The sequence below is a fragment of the Lithobates pipiens genome, unplaced genomic scaffold (genome assembly GCF_037356315.1).
Source record: "Lithobates pipiens isolate NorthernLeopardFrog02 unplaced genomic scaffold, aLitPip1_a1.2 Scaffold_8, whole genome shotgun sequence".
Classification (NCBI taxonomy): Eukaryota; Metazoa; Chordata; class Amphibia; order Anura; family Ranidae; genus Lithobates; species Lithobates pipiens.
The window spans coordinates 509,661,336-509,680,442 of record NW_027507903.1 but is presented as its reverse complement, the minus strand read 5'-3'; the positions used below and the strand labels follow the sequence as shown (position 1 = coordinate 509,680,442).

The 19,107-nt window shown below is 47.7% G+C and overlaps 1 protein-coding gene across 1 annotated transcript in view; it reads right to left on the bottom strand.

The window, feature by feature from the left end:
• SMC1B (structural maintenance of chromosomes 1B) overlaps positions 1-19,107 on the bottom strand; it is a 255,680-nt gene that overhangs the window by 15,473 nt on the left and 221,100 nt on the right. Inside the window, exons 20-24 of the mRNA XM_077469356.1 lie at positions 18,851-19,007; positions 16,392-16,546; positions 8,305-8,456; positions 7,777-7,846; positions 6,781-6,891 (exon numbers count right to left, since the gene is read on the bottom strand). Coding sequence (XP_077325482.1) covers positions 6,781-6,891; positions 7,777-7,846; positions 8,305-8,456; positions 16,392-16,546; positions 18,851-19,007 — 645 coding nt within the window. The remainder of the gene's footprint in view (positions 1-6,780; positions 6,892-7,776; positions 7,847-8,304; positions 8,457-16,391; positions 16,547-18,850; positions 19,008-19,107) is intronic.

Genomic DNA, 19,107 nt, shown 5'->3' with positions numbered 1-19,107 from the left:
TGCAGCCCCCACCCAAGGTGAGAGCCCCCCAGGGGGGGCATGTCCCACCAAGGCAGGGAGAGCTGTACCTACCAGTCCTGACGAGCTGGAGAACATTCCATCACAGACCCATTCTCCGATCAGTATGGGGTGACTGCTGGCCCGGCACACTTCTGCAGAAAAAATCCACGGATCAATGGGCCCCTAGAGTTCCTAGGTCCTTCTCCTTCATTAGGCAGAAAAAAAACTGAGGCTTCAGGATGCAGGCTGGGGGGTTGTTACTGAAGGGACCGCCCCTTGGGCGGAACTAGAAAGTTCTGTTTTTTTTGTACATGTTAACATGTTCTGCCTAGTCCTCTGCTGAAGGTGGCGTAACAACCCAATGGTCTAAAGGAGCTGTGTCAGTCAGTGAACGTAAGAGAAATAGGATTTTTAATACAGCTTACCTGTAAAATCCTTTTCTTGGGAATACATCACAAGACACAGAGGCTTGGTAATTACTTGATTGGACACTGGTAACGCTAATTACAAAGTGAGTTCCTCCCCTATATAATCCCTCCCATATGAAGAGTACCTCAGTTTTGTAGCAAAGCAATAAGTATCCCAACGTAAAATCCCGAAGAAGGGAGGGAGCTCTGTGTCCCGTGATGTATTCCCAAGAAAAGTATTTTACAGGTAAGCTGTATTTGAAAACCTTATTTTCTTTTCATACATCACGGGACACAGAGGCTTGGAAATAACTTAGTGGGATGTCCTAAAGTAATGCCCAAATTGAGGGGAGGGAGAGATAGATCAGAAAATACATAGACCGCCAACGGGCAAGAGGATCTAAACTGCTGCCTGCAGCACACTGCGCCTGAAGGCAGCATCCTCATGCCCTCTTACATCCACCTGATAGAATCTAGTGAATGTATGGACTGAAGACCAAGTTGCAGCCTTGCAGATCTGAGCCATGAAGGCCTGGTGATGCACTTCTCGTGAAGCACTAACCGCTCTAGTTGAGTGCGCTTTAACCTGAAAAGGAGGAAGCTTCTTTTATATACCCTAGGCCTGAATAATAACTTGCCAAATCCATCTAGAAATAGTGGACTTCGACGCTGCCTGGCCCTTTCTAGGGCCAACTGGCAGAATAAATGGACAATCAGACGTTCGTATCGGAGCGGTTGCCTGCAGATAGATACTGACTGCTCTTTCAACATCGAGAGAGTAACAACTCCTCTTCCCCGGACTGCGGATCTGGAAAAAAGGACGGTAGGACCACATCTTCATTCAGATGGAATCCTGACACTACCTTAGGTAAGAAAGTCAGGTGAGGACACAACACCACCCTGTCTTTGTGATAATCAAGTATGGCTCTTTACAAGAAAAAGACGCTAATTCTGATACCCTTCTAGCCAAGGAAATGGCTACCAAAAAGACCAGTTTCTTTGTCAGAAGAATTAAAGAAGCATGGTGTAATGGTTAAAAGGGTTGTTCTTCGCAAAACTGACAAAACCAAATTCAGATCCCATGAGCACACAAGAGGTTTGATTGGTAGATTCAAGTGCAGTGCCCCCCCCCCAACAAAAGCCCGGACCAGGCAAGTGACTTTTTAAAGAATACTGATTAGGCCGAGATCTGGACGTTGATCGTGCTCAAAGTCAGCCCCATTTCAATGCCTAATTGAAGAAAGGCAAGAATCCTGCTAATGGCATACTTTCTAGGGTGCCATCCCCTGAGTTCACACCAGGAAACATATGGCTTCCAGATTCTGTAGTAGATGAGCCTGGAGACCGGCTTCCTAGCATTAACCAGAGTGGAAAGGACTGATTCCGAGAGTCCACAACCTTTTAGAATGTGGGTCTCAGCAGCCAAACTGTCAAATTTAGACTTCGTAAAGGCAGGATGGAATATTGGACCTTGTGAGAGTATATCTGGACGCAGCGGAAGAACCCAAGGTCTCCCCACTGCCATCTTTATGATCTCTGCATAACAAGGTCGTCTGGGCCAAGTTGGGGCCACCAGAATGACCGACTTTGCTTCCCTTTTGACCCTCTGAAGGAACCGCAAAAGAAGCGGAATTGGAGGCAAGGCATAGATCAGAGTGTACAGATCCATGGAATAGTTAAGGCATCTGACACTTGTGCTAGAAGATCCTTTGTTCTTGTTACAAAGCTGTCCAGTTTTTTGTTGAACCTGGATGCAAACAGGTCTATATACGGGGTACCCCAATTTTGCCATATGGTCTGAAATATGTCGTGCTGTAGAGACCATTCTCCTGGACACAGCTGCTGGCGGCTTAGAAAATCTGCCTGCCAATTTTCTAACCCTGGAATAAAGACCGCAGAAAAGCAAGGAATATGCCTTTCTGCCCTGAGAAAAATGTGATTCACCTCCTTTTGGGCATCCAGGCTCCTGGTGCCTCCCTAGTGATGGATATAAGCCACAGCATATCCGGACAGGATGACCCTGTAGTCTGCAAGTCCAGACCTTGAGGGCTAAACAAATTGCCCGAATTTACAGAATGTTGATGAGCAAAAGTTTTTCGGCTCTGGACCATCTTCCCTGGGTGGAAGCTTCTTCCAGAACTGCTCCCCAGCCTATTAGGCTGGCATCTGTGGTTACGAGTTTCCAAGTAACTGGGACAAAGGATTTTCCCTTTAGAAGATTCTTGGTCAGTAACCACCAATTGAGGCTCTGGCGAACCCCTGGGGGTAGGCACATTGGAAGATCCAAGGCTTGAACCTTCTTGTTCCAGGCAGAGAGGATGCTGTTTTGTAAAGGCCTCGAGTGAAACTACGTAAGCGACAGCCTTGAAAGAGGCGACCATCTTCCCCAATAGTCTCATACATAGTCATATAGAGGGTTTTCTTTTTTCTGAGACTACCCGGACCAAATCCATTATGGCCCTGGCTTTCGACATGGGTAAGAACACTCTGCTTTGGACTGTGTCTATGACCATGCCCAAATACTCCAGCCTCTTTAGGGGCTGCAAGGAAGATTTCTCTAGATTGAGGACCCAACCTAGGTACTCTAAGTACTTTACCGTGCAGAGCACATTGTGGCTTAGGCGTGTTACGGACTGTTCTATGAGGAGCAAATCGTCCAGATAAGCTGTCATAGTTATGCCCAGAGCCCTTAGATTTACCTGAGGGTGGGGCTAGAACCTTTGTGAACACTCGAGGGGCGGTAGCAACACCAAAAGGAAGGGCCAAAAATTGAAAGTGGCGCTGATCCACCGCAAACCTTAGGATTCTATGGTGAGTGGGAAATATTGGCATATGCAAATATGCATCCTTGATGTCTGTTGATGCCAGAAATTCCTCCCCCTGAAGGGTGGAGACTACTGAGCGGATAGATTCCATGCGGAAAGGACTAATGTCTAGAAATTGATTCAGGTCTTTTAGATCCAGAATAGGTCTGGGCCAGGTCCAGGGCCACCTCTATAATTACCCCTTGGGATAACAGATGTTCTAAAGCCAGATGTAAGGACCTTCTTTTTTTCTGGATCCCTGGGGACTCTTGACTTTAGGAAATGAGATGGCGGAAGCACCCGGAACTCTAGCTTGTAGCCCAGAGATACCGTGGAGGCTACCCATCTGTCCTGAATCTCTTCCCGCCAGGCGCCTGCAAATTGCAGCAGTCTTCCACCCACTCGGCCGAGTGGGGGCGCCCCTTCATAGGGAGGTTTTGGGGTTCTGTTTACCAGATCTTGGGCCCCAAGGCTTCTTTTGTCCTTAGGCTTGACTTTGGACCTTTTCCATAGTATTTGATTGGGGAGGCCGTCGCCACTGCCTGGAGGATGAGGCTCCAGGGGCTGGGAACAGAGAACGTCTAAATGAAGGACGTTTATTCTTCCTTTTGACCGGTAACAACGTTGTTTTACCCCCTGTAATTTTCTGGATATATTTGTCCAGGTCATCCCCAAACATGCGTTCTCCAGAAACGGGAAGACAGCTAAATATTTTTTGCATGAAGCTTCAGCTGCCCAATGCTTAAGCCAAAGGGCCCTGTGCATGTGTACCAGCAGGAGAGTGAGGCGAGATGCCTGCTGAGCAGGATCCATAATGGCATCAACCATAAAACACAAGGCTTTAGGAAGTTCCGCATAAACCTCAGCCTCCTCAGTAGAAAGGAGGCTAAGCACCTGCTTCATTTGTTCCTTGAGGAACTGGCACATGCCAATTGCTGCAACTTTAGGTTGGACTACAGCTGCTGCCACAGAGAAAGAGGCTTTAAATAAAGTTTTTATCAGTTGGATCCTTAAATCCTTGAGCATTGTCCACAGGACAGGTCAGGCTCTTATTCACACAAGAAACAGCTGCATCTATGGCTGGGACTCCCCACTTCTTGGTGAAACTTTCCTCCACCGGATAAAGCATAGAACACCTTTTAGGAGGAGAAGAGAGTTTATCTGGGTGACCCCACTCCTCATACAACAATTCATCCAATATAGGGCAAGTTAAAGCGGGAGTCTACCGGGACTCCGCGTTTTTTTTTTTTTTTTTTAAAGTCAGCAGCTACAAATATTGCAGCTGCTGACTTTTAAAATGGTGACACTTACCTGTCCAGCGCGCCCGCGATGTCGGCACCCGAAGCCGATCTCTAGATCGACACTCGGGTGCTGCCGCCGCCATCTTGGGTATGGGAATCAGGAAATGGAGCCTTTCGGCTTCATTTCCCGGTTCCCTACTGCGCATGCGCGAGCCGCAATCCGGACGGTCCCCGCTGCCTCTGGGAACTGTGTGTTTCCCAGCAGGCAGCGGGGCACTTGCGCAAAGGGGCGGGCAGTTGCGGAAAGGGGCGTAATCTACGCCCCTTTCCGCAGACAGCTATCCCGGAAGTGGGTGCAGTTACCTGGATTATCCAGGTAACTGCACCCCCCTCCCCCCTGAAAGGTGCCAATTGTGGCGCCGGAGGGGGGGGGGATTCCGATGAGCGGAGGTCCATTTTAGGGTGGACCTCCGCTTTAAGAAGGCGTACGCAACCTGTGGGGATTTCCGGGACCCCAGGGAGGAAACAGGGGAAATGGAGGCCTCAGCAGAGGGCAAGCTGTATGTGGAATACAGCAATTCAGTATAGTATTGCACCTGCACTTTGAGGGCCTGGGAGGAAGAAGACAGCTTCTCCTCTTTCCCTGATTCGTCCAACTGCACCTGATCCCTATCCTCCGATAGTGATCTTTCCTCATTATCAGAATGCTCATCTGATAGGGAACCCAAAGCAGAGGGAGGGGATCTACCCATTTTCCTGCTATTTTTTTTATGGAAGCTGTGACAAAGGTAGTAATCCTTCCTTCCAAATCATCCAATGCAGCATTTAAAGTGTCTTCTGTAATAAACAGGGGCTGAAACATTGGGAGAGGCTGCAAAACCTGACAGGGGTACAGACTCATCCTGAGAAGCTGCCTCCAGTCTTGCAGGGGGGTGGTATCCTGCAGGCATGTTCAGAACCCCTAGATGTAAGCGGTGACTTCCTAGTGACTCTTTTACCTCCCCCTGAAGCCCTCTTACGAGGAGACATAGTCCAAAGCTGCAAAGCAGAGGTACTAGTGTAAAGTGCAATCACCATTGTGCTATAGTCTTATAATATAAACATTAGCTATAAACTGCACAACCTGATGCCGAGTAGGTGTCTAAGGTTTGCCAGGATCCGATCCACTGTGGTGCTTACTAAGCCCACAGCTCTGTGTCCCGCTGCTTACAGGAGCTCTGGCACTTTGGGCTTTTAGAAAAATGCCACTTTGCGCCTGCGCGCTGACATGTCGTGCATGGCGCCACAACCACACCTCCCTCCTTCCCTGCTGTAAAAGCCCGCCTCATGAAGGTGGCCAGAGCAAGGGGGAAGAAAGGAGACTGTCAGAGGACTGCGTGGGATCCCCCCTTTAGTGTTTATGTGGCAGAGCCTGCAGCGGAGGAGGTGAGCAGCATTCACAGACCAGCTTCACTGAGCGTGTTTCCCGGAAGGCATGCAAGTATACACCAGGTTGTCTCTTACTCCCTCTAGTGGTGGAAACCTGGTAAGACATGCAACTCCTCACAGAAGATAATCCATAATGTGCAAACTTTAGGATTGTCTTCACTTACCTTATCCCCGCCACAGGAACTGCTGAGAACAGACAAATTCCAAGCCTTTATCCATCACGGTGGGTAGCGTTGTGCCAACCTTCAGGGTTCTGGGTTCCCATTTATAGAAATCTCCTCCCTGGACCTGTAAAACACTCTGCCAGGGACCTTTCGTGCCACTGTTATATTAGTACACCAAGGTTTGGATCCCAGATGTCCAAGGAGAGACATTACAGGCAAAACCTTGTTTGTTCTTATCACGAAGCCCGGGTACCAGCCATCTTAGGTGTTTGAGTATAGGCCAAAGGCAATAAACTGGTTGTATCGCTCCTAGGCCCTCGCATAGACCATAAAATAGAGCTTTCTTCTTAGCACATCTTGAATGTGACCAACCACCATGGACACTGGCGAAAAAACTGAGGTACTCTCCATATGGGAGGTGTTATATAGGGGAGGCACTCACTTTGTAATTAGGATTACCAGTGTCCAATCCCCTGAAGGTACTATCTAACCCACAAAGTAATTACCAAGCCTCTGTGTCCCGTGATGTATGAACAAGAAAGTGATTTCTCATTGGTCTGAACTGCATAGGAGCGATTCCATTAAAACAGGCACATTTTAAAAATTAGATGCAAAGACAAATAATGAATACGATTTTAAATACGATTTTAAATCTTGCAGCATAATGTTTAAGTGCATAAATCAACTTCTTGACTGCATAAGACTTAACTGACCAATGTATTTAGTTTGGCTTTACCTCTGTACACACTCCAATTAAAGAATCTGCCTTGGAAAAAAACTCTTCTTTTAAGGAAATGACCACCATTTGGAAGTGCTGTCTTGTCTGTTCTTTGATGTAACTTGTGACCTTTATGCAGAATAAGCAGATCATCATCAATATGAATATGTATGTTCATCCTACACAAATAGCAATCAATTATCATCCAATGATTTCCTCACCTACACATGTTCAAACTATTAGATCCCACAGCCATCAGCCTAAAATATCAAGTGTTCATATTTCTCTTTTGGGATACAGGTAGGCTTCATTGAACACTGATATACAGCTGCTCACAGCTGTGCAAATGCCAGGCGAAAAATTAAACAGCATGATGCTTTTGGTGGGCATTGCGAATGTCGCATGTGTTTAATGCGGTTCTATAGGGTTGAACAACAACAGCATACAATGCACATGATTGGTAGTGTGGCATTTATAGGGTTGACTCAGATGGTGAGGAAGCAACATATCACCTCCTGTCAAATGCTCTCTGAAAAGCGATCCATTACAGGCTGTGTTTTAGAGGGCACGGCCCATGTGAACGAGCTCTTGAAGGGTAAAGCTGTCCAAATTTAAGCCCATCACTGCTGAACTTCAAGCTAATCAGTGACTACAGCCAATCAGGAGCAATCACTGTTCAAGTATTCTTACATACTCGGATGCTGAAGCTGTCTGAATGCAATAGTTGGCACCCGGGAATCCATTGATTCTCATTTAGCCCATGGGCTGAATTAGAGAATTCAAAGGGTATATGGCTAGCCTTAGACATAGGGCAATACATTCAATTAGGGAATAGGGTAGAGTGATATACTTAGAAGAAGGGGATTAGGCAAAGGGTTATAGGAACCCTAGATCTTCAGTAGCTGTCTGGCAATAATTGTACGAGTCTTTGCAAAGCCAACCAACTCAACCAGGTCACACATCCAAAGGACTGCTGTGAATGCTTAGAGAAATGTGTTTTAAACAGTGACTTACTTTACCAATGTTACTGTTGTCCAAAGCTGCATCTACTTCGTCTAAAATGAAGAATGGTGCAGGACGAAAGCTGCAAAAACAACGTTTTTTTTGCTATGATTACATGCTTTAAAGTGGACCTACACCCAAGTGATAGAAGATATACAAACATTCTTGCTGTGAAAGACTGAAAAAGTGATGGAAAGTCTGAAATATTTTTTGTAAATGCTGCTGTGTTCCTTTCAGCAATGTGGGTGGGATTTCTGATTCAAACTTTACTTGCCTTTGCACATTTGCAAATACTGCTCCACCCCATGAAGACTCATGGCCGAGTTTAATTTTAAGAGATGGAAGCTAGAAAGGAGGAAATTCCTGAAGGAATGTTGCATTCAGTTTCGTTGACCTAAAATATACAGTCTCTGGAATAAGTTTAAGTAGCAAAAATTAAGGCTGAATTGATGTTCTGTCATGGTGTGATCAAATGACAAGCACAAAGAATTATGCTCTTCATTGCAAGGTGCTACTTAAGCGCTGAGATTCTTATCTCACCTGTGAATAGCAAACACAAGAGCCAGCGCAGCTACAGACTTCTCTCCTCCAGACAAGTTGTCCATAGGCATAAATCTCTTCCCCGGAGCTACACAGTTGTAGCCAATTCCATCAAGGTAAGGTTCCTCTGAATTCTCAAGACTAAGAAAGGCCTAAGGAAATGTAAGTGTTAAAAGGTTAAGGTACTTCTAAAAAAATTTTTTTATTTTTTTTAAATAAAGAGTCATACTTACATGCTCTGTGCAATGGTTTGCGCAGAGCACCCTGAACTTCCTCTATGATGGGGTCCCCAGCTGTTTCTCCTGGCTGCTCCTCTTCATCGAGTGTCCCCATAGGAAACCGCTTCCTATGGGGGCACTCCTGTGGGCTTGATCCCGAGCTGCGCTGCCTGCATCTATAGACACAGACAATGTGGCTCGGCCATGCCCCCACTACTTTGTCACAGGATTTGATTGACAGCAGCAGAAGCCAACGATTCCTGCTGCTGCCTATCTATCCTGTGAGAAGAGAGAGAGCAGAGAACCAGTGATGGATTAGTATTGGACTCTGGTAAGTATTTAAGGGGGGGGGGGAGAGAGAGAGAGAGAGAGACTGTTCACAGAAGGTGTTTTACCTTAATGCAGAGAAAAGCATGCATTGGAGTGCATGTCAGCCCCCTCAGCGCTGGCCAGATCGGGCTGTGGGAGCTTCGCTCCAAGGTATTTCATAATGTGCTAGTATGCGATGCATACTAGCACATTATGCCATTGGTTTACTACCGCTTTAAGTCTTTAGAACAACTTTAAGGCTAAATAGAACAAAACTTTTGTTCTTCCAAAAAAAAAAAAAAACATTCTAAACAACATATAAAACAGATTGTTTTCCTAAAATGCATTTTTACACCAGTCTGAAGATAGTTAGTGGGCCCTGAGGACAGGGTTGATGACCACTGGTGTATACAATCGGAGTGAGAGAGCAACGGGCGGTCACGTGACCGCTGATTGGGGAGAAATAAGCTACTTAGAAGATTCATTTTAAAAAAACAGCATGCAGTATATGCTATATGTTATACTAACAGTGGGGCTGGCAGTGATTGTGAGAAATGTTTGCACTGCTCAGAACAGTGCTACAAGGGGAGGGGCGGTTCACACACAGAGCTGACAGGCAGGCAGGGGAGGGGGCAGAGGATGGGGGAGAGGAGGACAGAGAGACAGGAGAGCTGCGGATGACGGAGGCATGTAAACTGACCAGTGTCAGGGCTCAGCAGCCATGATAAACCGTGGTCAGTTTACAGAGGGGTAGGCAGGATCAGCCAGGTTTTTTATGATACAGGGGGCCAAATTACACAGCACAAGCTCCCTGCTGTAAGGGTCCTTTCACACGGGGCGGATCAGTTCTGATCCGCCCCGTGGATGTCCGTTTGCTCAGCGGGGATCACTCCGCCGATCCCCGCTGAGCAGGGAGATGACAGGTCTGTCTCCGCACACTGTGCAGGGACGGACCTGTCACAGCGCCGCTCTCCCCTATGGGAGATCGGATGACGACGGACCGCAGTGCCCGTCGCCATCCGATCCGATCCGCAGACGGATGGAAAAATAGCTTTTTCCTCCGTCACACTTTTTCGGATCGGAGCGGGTCGGATGTCAGCGGACATGTCACCGCTGACATCCGACGCTCCATAGAGCTCTATGGAGCACCCGTTCAGGTCCGCCTGAAAAACTGACAGGCGGGCCTGAACGGGACGTTAGTGTGAAAGGGGCCTTAGGGTCCTTTCACACGGGGCGGATCAGTTCTGATCCGCCCCGTGGATGTCCGTTTGCTCAGCGGGGATCACTCCGCCGATCCCCGCTGAGCAGGGAGATGACAGGTCTGTCTCAGCACACTGTGCAGGGACGGACCTGTCACAGCGCCGCTCTCCCCTATGGGAGATCGGATGACGACGGACCGCAGTGCCCGTCGTCACCCGATCCGATCCGCAGACGGATGGAAAAATAGCTTTTTCCTCCGTCACACTTTTTCGGATCGGAGCGGGTCGGATGTCAGCGGACATGTCACCGCTGACATCCGACGCTCCATAGAGCTCTATGGAGCACCCGTTCAGGTCCGCCTGAAAAACTGACAGGCGGGCCTGAACGGGACGTTAGTGTGAAAGGGGCCTTATTCATGCTTTAAGGGAACGTGATCCCTTATTTTTTTTTTTTAAGAAGCTTTAAAAAAAATAAAAATACAACAAAATCTACAACAAACAAAAAAATAGGATTTTTGTACTCACCGTACAATCCTTTTCTCTGAAGTTCATTGACAGACACAGCATCTTCATCTTGACCTTAGGGTTATATTGCCCCTTTAGGAGAGCACTAAGCAGAAAGTGTTAAAAATAGCATTACTTGCACAGTACCGCCCAGGGGGCGGTCCTACTGGCTATAACCTCTCACACTGCATCCAGCAGCTCAGTTCGTCAAAAGCAGTACAAACATAAATAGGAGGGGGGATGCTGTGTCTGTCAATGAACTTCAGAGAAAAGGATTTTACGGTGAGTACAAAAATCCTATTTTCTCTTTCGTTCATTGACGGACACAGCATCTTCATCTTGACCTTAGGGACGTCCCCAAGCAGTGTAAAAAAAATAAAAAAACGAGGGGTGGGAACAGCAAGAAAATAGCTCCACCCATAACAACCAGAGCTCCTCAATGGAGGAGTTGCAACTTTAAACAGCCGCCTGCAAAACCTTGCGGCCAAAGCAAGCATCCGAAGATGCGCTCACATCAACCTTGTATAATTTAGTGAAAATGTGAACGGACGACCAGGTCGCCGCCTTACACACCTGAGAAACAGATGCTTGATGTTGGAAAGCCCAAGAGGAACCAATTGCCCTGGTAGAATGTGCTGTGACAGAAAAGGGAGGCGCCTGCCACCTTATGGTATAAGCCTGGACCACAATCTGTCTGATCCACCGAGAAATGGTGGCTGACGAGACCGCCAGTCCCTTCTTCAGACTAGCCACTGATACAAACAGCGAGTCCAACCTCCGAAAAGGGGCTGTAGCAGACAGATACACCCGCAGAGCCCGGACCACATCCAAGGAATGCAAAGCCACCTCTTTGGGGTGTGACGGCCGAGGACATGAGGACGGGAGCACAATGTCCTCATTTAGGATGGAAGGTCGAAACAACCTTTGGCAGAAACTAAGGCTGCGGACGCAGCACCACCTTATCCTTGTGGACGATCAAGTGGGGAGACTTGCAAGACAAGGCTGCCAACTCAGAAACCCTCCTGACAGATCTAACAGCCACTAGAAAGACTACTTTCTGAGAGTGTCAATAAGGGAATCTCCCTAATGTTTTCAAACGGCGGTTTCAGAAGCACAGAGAGCACCAGATTCAAATCCCAAGGAGGTAGCGGTGGTCGAACCGGAGGGGCCACATGTCGAACCTCCTGAATAAACCTACTCACCAATGAATGAGTTGCTAAGGGTCGCTGAAAAAAGAAAGCCAAAGCTGATATCTGCCCCTTAATGGTGCTTAAGGCAAGTTTCTGATCCACTCCTCACTGCAAACACAGCAGGATCCTGGAAACTGAGTACGTACGCAAACGCCACCCCATCTTCTCAAACATGGAGATGTAGGCCTTCCACGTACGATGATAAATCTTCCGAGAAGAGGACTTCCGTGCCCTCAGCATAGTGGATATTACCGAATCTGACAGTTCTCGGTCCCTTAGCACCTGGCTTTCAACAGCCATGCCTTTAAAGCCAGCGACGGTAAAGCAGGATGAAGTATTGGACCTTGCAACAGAAGGTCCTCTCGCATTGGCAACCAAGTAACATCCGCCACCATTCGTACTTTGTCGTCGTACCACGGATGCCGAGGCCAATCTGGGGCAATCAGAATTACCGGAATCCCCTCGGCCTCCACTCTGAGTAGCAGACATGGTAGAATTTTGAGTGGGGGAAAAGCACAAAACAGCTGATAATGCCTCCATGGAGCCACCAATGCATCTGCCGCATCTGCCCAGGGATCCTTGACTGGTGTGCCCCACTCTGGGCAAAGGAGCCAAAATACATCCGGATGTAGCGACCATTTCCCTTGGTCCAGCATCTGACGGCTTAGGTAGTCCGCTTGCCAGTTTTCTACGCCCGGAATGTACACAGCCGACAGAGGCGGCATGCGCCGCTCTGCCCACCGCAGGATGTGAGCGTCCTCCAGTGCTGCAGCCAAGCTGCTTGTTCCTCCTTGATGGTTACGTATACCACCGCCGTGGCGTTGTCCAACTGGATCCTGACCGGACGCCCCTGCAGCCTCTGTGACCATGTGGAGAGGCACCACCTGATCGCCCGAAATTCCAGCACGTTGATCGGCAGGTGGAATTCTTCCTGGGTCCAGCGACTCTGGGCTGACTGTACGTCCCAAACTCCCCCCTAACCAATCAGGCTGGTGTCCTTTGTGATCACCGTCCAATGAAGAGGAAGGAGCGATTTTCCGGACCGTAGGGCCGGCGACCTCAGCCACCAGAGCAGGGAATCCCTGCCTAGCTGGCTCACCTGAATTTGCCAATCCAGGGACAACGGAGATTTGTCCCATTTGGACAGGATCTCCTTTTGCAAGACTCTAGTGTGGAATTGAGCATATGGTACCGCCTCGAAAGTGGCTACCATGCGACCCAAGACTTGCATGCAAAAACGCGACGACCACCTGTGGGACACCAACAACTTCACCGCAGCTTGAAGAGTCTGCAGCTTGTCTGAAGGGAGAAAGACTCTCCCCTCTGAGGAGTCCAGAAGCAGGCCCAGGTACTCCAGGCGTTGAGTCAGCACCAACACCGACTTCTGCAGGTTCAACATCCAACAAACTCCTGAAGCCTTTGCATGGTGATTGCCACATCCTCCCTAAATTCTGAGGCGGAAGCTGCCCTCAGAAGGAGGTCGCCTAGGTAACCCACGACTGAGATCCCTCGCTGCCTTAGCAAAGCCAAAAGTGGGGCTAACGCCTTGGTGAAAACCCTCGGTGCCGACGCCAGGCCAAAAAGGAAGCGTTACAAACTGGTAGTGCTTGTCCCCCCGCAAATCGCAGAAACCTCTGATGCTTGATGAATATGGTGACATGCAAGTATGCATCCTTGATGTCAAGGGATGCCAGAAAATCCCCATGATGGAGTGCAGCGACCACTGAGCAAACTGATTCCATCCTGAACCTCTGTACTTTCACAAAGCTGTTAAGGGCCTTGAGGTCCAGGACCAGACTGACCCCTTCCTTCTTTGGGACTACAAACAGATTGGAGTAGAATCCCTGAAACCTTTAGGGTGTCGGTACAGGCACTATCACCACGCGCAACAGCAGGTACTGTACTGCCCTAAACAGGGCTTTTCCGACAAGCCGTAAGAAGATGAAGGTTGGAGGGACCAAATACGACGCAAGGGCAGCTATTGGCTACTAGCTATTGAACTTCCTTTTTTTGTCCCGTTTACGTCACCACGTTCAAAACAAAAAAACGTTTGAACGGACTTAGTCCGTTCGTTTTGAAAGGCCGTCAGAACTCCGGCAGGAAGACCGCCGGACCTAGTTTGCCGGAAAGTCCGGTCGTGTGTACGCGGCAGTAGATGCCTGGTCTGCAGACCAGCATTTCAGCCAAACAGGCGATGTAGCACTACTGCTGATACTGAGGCTCTAGAGAGCAAGGGGGCCGTATACAAGGCTGCATCACAGACATACTTAGGGCCCTGCACCAACTGGTCCGCCAGCTCCACGCAGACTGGGGAAGCCTGTTGCTTCTCCAACTCAATGTGCAACAATTTAGCCCATTCAGTAAGAGTCTGTGACACCAGGGCCGTGGCCAACACTGGCGGCAATACGGATCCCACCACCGTAAACCTGGACCGTGCAACCGCCTCGGCCCTTCTGTTGGCAGGGTCCTTGAAAGCAGGAGTCCCTTCCACCAGAATCGTGGTTACCTTATTTAACCTGGATACCGGGGGTCAACAATCGGAGGAGATGTCCATTTCTTCAGGAAACTCTCCTCAAAGGGGAACTGAAAAGGCCTGCTGTGGGTTTCCCCACTCCTTGTAAATAAACGTATCAAAATAATTTGGGTGAGGAAACACCTTAGCCACGCGGGCCGGCTTGTGGGACCCAAAAAGGGCCAACACCTCTGTAGATGTCCCCGCCTCCATCTTTAGGGTATCCGGCACCACTGTAATAAGTACTCCTACAAGTGCCTTTTCCCTGCTCTGACCCGGAGTCCCCCTCATTGTCTGAACGGTCCTGGTCCGCATCCTCTGACACGCAAGAACAGGGGCCACCTGTCACAGCGGGACTGGAGTCTGAATCAGAGCTTTCCCCAGAAGACGGAGGGGGGAGGGGGAGTTTTTTTACCCCCCCTTGCGTCCGCCGCTTCCACCCTGGCAAAAAAGACCTCCAGGACCACCGACAGAGCATCCATAGGCACCAGTTGCAATAACAGGGATGTCTGGGGAAGAAGCGCCAGATTCTGACACCATGCTGACCCACACTCACCTGTCACCACTTAGGGACCTAAGGCAAATCACACAAAATGTCCACCCTCCTAGCTGCCACAGACTGAGGGACCCCCGCAGGACTAACCACCCTGACCCAGGTACTGCTCTGTGCTGCTACTGTCCGCTCTCCCCTGTGTCATCCACGAGGTGTGTGTGAAAAGTGCGCTGTTCTATAAGGAAACAAGCACCCAGCGCTAGAGGCACAACTATCTGAGACCACTAGAAAATGGCCACCTCAGCAAAAAACGCCTGAGGGCGGGCGAGAAAATGGCCGAACGTCCAGAAAATGGCTGAAAGGGAAAAAACTGTCTGTGGCTACAGAAAAATGGCCGCGGCCCCAGGAAAATGGCCGCAGAGCACGCAGCGGCCTCCCCACAGGGCAAACACACCACAAACACCCCACCGTGGCCCAGAAACAGGGAAGAGGATGAGCAGACCCCCAACACCCAGAGCAGACCCCCAACACCCAGCACAGCCCCCTGCCAGGACTCAGAGCCCACCCCGAGAGGACCCCCGGCCAGGCATGTGCTCCACACCCCCATGTGCCCAGTCACCCAGCGGTCGATAGCATGGGGAGGAGGGGAGGGACAGGGAGAGAAGAAAGGGAGAGCGAGAGACCCCCTAGTCGACTTCCCAGGGAATGCCCAGCTGTTCTATCCTGCCAAGACAGGTGGCACCATACTTACCCCTCCTGCAGGGACTGCTGGAAGCATTCCACGGACAGACCCATCCCCTGAGCAGTACGGGGTGGCTGTCGGCCATGGCACACTGTGACACAGACAGCAGTAGCCCGGTCATATATGTGCCCCAGAGCATATAGCTCACTGGCTGCCCTTGGATCAGGTGGGACATGTCGTGGCTGACCCATCGAGTAGCTAGGGCCTGCTCACGCTCAATGGCCAGGCTGGGGACTAGCAGGTTCTATATTATCCAGCCTGTCACCCAGCCTGGCTGTTGATTGTAGATCACAGAAATCAAAAATGCAGAAAAAATAAAAAATTCCCAGGACCCACCGGGAGCCAGGTCCTTCTCCTACACTAGGCAGAAAAAAACTGAGCTGCTCGATGCAGTGTGAGGGGTTATAGCCAGTAGGACCACCCCCTGGGTGGTAATGTGCAAGTGTTTCCGTTTTTAACACTTTCTGCCTAGTCCTCTCCTAAAGGGGCGATATAACCCTAAGGTCAAGATGAAGATGCTGTGTCCGTCAATGAACAAATGAGAAAAAAAAAAAAACTTCAGCCCTGCAGTAGTGACTTAGGTAGCCCAAAAATGTATCTTTTTTTTTTCGTTCAACCAGCTGTGAGTGGGCATTGTATGTAAGGGCCATTGTGGACAGGCTTTTGTTGGTTTCAGAACTGCTTTTCTCCTTATATATGTTTTAGGGAACACAAAATCAGCTGAAGCAGGTCAAACGCACGTTTAATGAATTCAGATTGATTTGGATTTAAAACCGATTTAGAGCATAGAGCAATACAAGTTCAAATTAATAGAGCAAATCCTGGGCAATACAAAGGTGGTGATGATGATGCAAATGTAATTAAATTTCACAGAACACTGACTTAATATCAACAGAAGAGGTAAACTTAAATAAGCAAACCTGAGCGCTGGCATTTCTGCAAAGCTTCTTGTAGATCTGATCGATAGCTACAGAAACATGCTCAAAACACTGGCTAAAAAGCTCATATCTCTTCTGCTTCACCTGCTCAAATTCCGTCCTACACAGACTGGCTTTCCTTCTGCTGGTCTCAAAAGCTATGAGAAAAATAAAGAGGCTCACCATTACGCTGCTCAAAGGGTGGATTTTACAACAATATTACAGCATGAAAAGGGGGGCCTGCAGTTTTATCGAGGGATACAGGACACAGAGATGGTAGATGTTAAAAATCCTTGCTTAAATTCTCAGGATGAAATGGAATACAGACATTTAAAGCGGAGTTCCACCCATTTCGAAGTCAGCAGCTACAAAAAGTGTAGCTGATGACTTTTAATAAACAGACACTTACCCGTCCCACAGTCTAGCGATGCGGGCACAAGAAGCCCCACTCCTCCTCCTCTCCATGGAGCTGGCATTCTGTGGGCGCTCACCTGTGAACTGCAAATGGCCGGGCAATTTTCTAGGACCTGTGACATGTCCCAGAAGATTGCAGGGAGGGAGGGGGGAGAGGTGATCTTCCTTCCGGCGCTGCGGCGCCAGGGGAGGTAGTGGGAGCTGGGTGCCTCTAAAAACAGTCCAAAATGACATGCCAAATGTGGCATGTGAGGGGGTAACCAACACTTAAAGCGGAAGTGTTGGTGATATAATCAGTCATAGTCTGGACTACAATTGAGTGGGCAGTTCTGGGTGGATTTTCTCATAATACCCAGATAATCTTGAAGTAGCAGTACATATTCATTAAAATTACTTTTAAGCTGGGAGATAAAGTATAATGACTCACTTTGAAGTTATCTCTGTGTTGATTCAAAAATCAAACGTGAGCTTCTGAACTTTAGGCCCTCTGCTGCATAAAGCAAATTAATACAAGACCCCATTCCAATTAATCTTTTGTTTCGGTGTTCTCCTCTAAGCACAGTATTTCTAAGGCTGAGTTCACATGTCTTCAGCATTGCTGGGCTAGCAATGCAACAAAACATCCCAAAAAAATAAACATACACCATTTTTGTCAACACAATGTACCACAGTGCAAAGTAGTGCATTACAGTACAATGTGGTGTGCTGCAGCACATTGGAACACCATTCAAAATAAAGATCACTGCAACACATTAATGTATGCAGCAAGTAATGCAGTAACGGACACAGCTGAAAAGTGCGAACCCATCCTAATTAGAAATTAACATGTTTCCTACAGCCAGAGTAGCGTGTCTGACCCGCAAAACGTTTTATTGATGTGCAGCTGTCTTGGTCATCTTTACTTGAACAATTGGGAGAGGAATTATGAGAAAAACAGTTTAAAAATAATAAAAAAAAAGTTTTTGGACATGTGACCATCATACCAAAACAAGCCAATTGGATATCCTAGTCCAAGATCATGGGCATTCATATGAAGTCAATCTCTAATTTTTCAGCTAAAAAGCATTCACTCTTCTGGAATAGCTTCCACAAGATCTTGAAGTGTGTCTGAATTTTTACAGATTCTTCCAAAAGAGGACCTGGCTAGAAATCAGCATTTCAATTCATCCCAGGGATTTTCAAAAGGGCTTGGGCTCTGTGCAGACCACTTATTTATGGAGCAGAAAAGAAAAAGGTCCTTCCCTAACCCATTGCTCTTTCCATGAGGTTAGAAGCATGCAATTTTCTACAAATGTCTTTATATCATTAACTCTACTCTGAACTACATTCAGTAGGTGTGATTATCAGGTGTCCACAAACTTTCTTGCAATAGGATAAACTGTCCACTAGATTGTTTAGCTGGCATATCCAGATATGAACACATATACAGTTTATTTCCAAAGCACCCATAAACATCCCAACATCTAGGAAAAACTGTAGTATGTGGATATCAACCAGAGCTCGAATTATGCTTTGGCTTGCCCCCTTGAGGGCCTCCTTATTGTCCACTAGATGTAATGAATGGCCATCAGGGAACCAGGCCAAAACACAACCTTCCAAGTTCCAGTTTTAACCTGAAGGAAAACAACAAACCTGTGCAGGAAAATTGAGGTGCCTATTTCATAGTCCAAAGAAAGTTTATTTTAGTGGCAGTGGCTTATTAACCAAAAATATTACAGGTCCTTACTAAAGCAAAAAAAAAAAAAAAAAAAAAATTGCTGAATTACTGTTTGCCCTAGATGGTACAGTGCACCCATAAAGATCTTTTTGTTAGCCATTTATGTTTTTTTTGGGGATACACAACCTGAACGCAAAGATGTAACATAGCCCTGATGTCAACAGGTTCACAATCATAGGGTATAAGTACTATTGTTTCAGCCAGCTTGAGTTTATTTTTCACTTGCTGTCCGCTGACCTACTGCACAATGAACAGCAAGTAATACAACTCAAAGGAAATGGATATTACAGACTTTAAATAGGTTTTTAATGTTGTAAACATTATCTTTTACCATTTGTTGTTTCTTGAAACTTGTCACTGATATTCTGGAGTTTCTCAAGAGCTCTCAGGTTTGGAGCAGATGTCTTTAGCAGGATGTTTTCATGAGCAATGCATTGTTGACGCATTCGCATGAGTTCAGCTGAAATTTCATTGTCTGTCATCAACACCTGTACAGTTGATAAATGCATATCAGGAAACAGTCAAAATTAGATTCTCGATGTACAGTAAAAAAAAAATATATATATATATTTAGGGCTCGTGCTCACA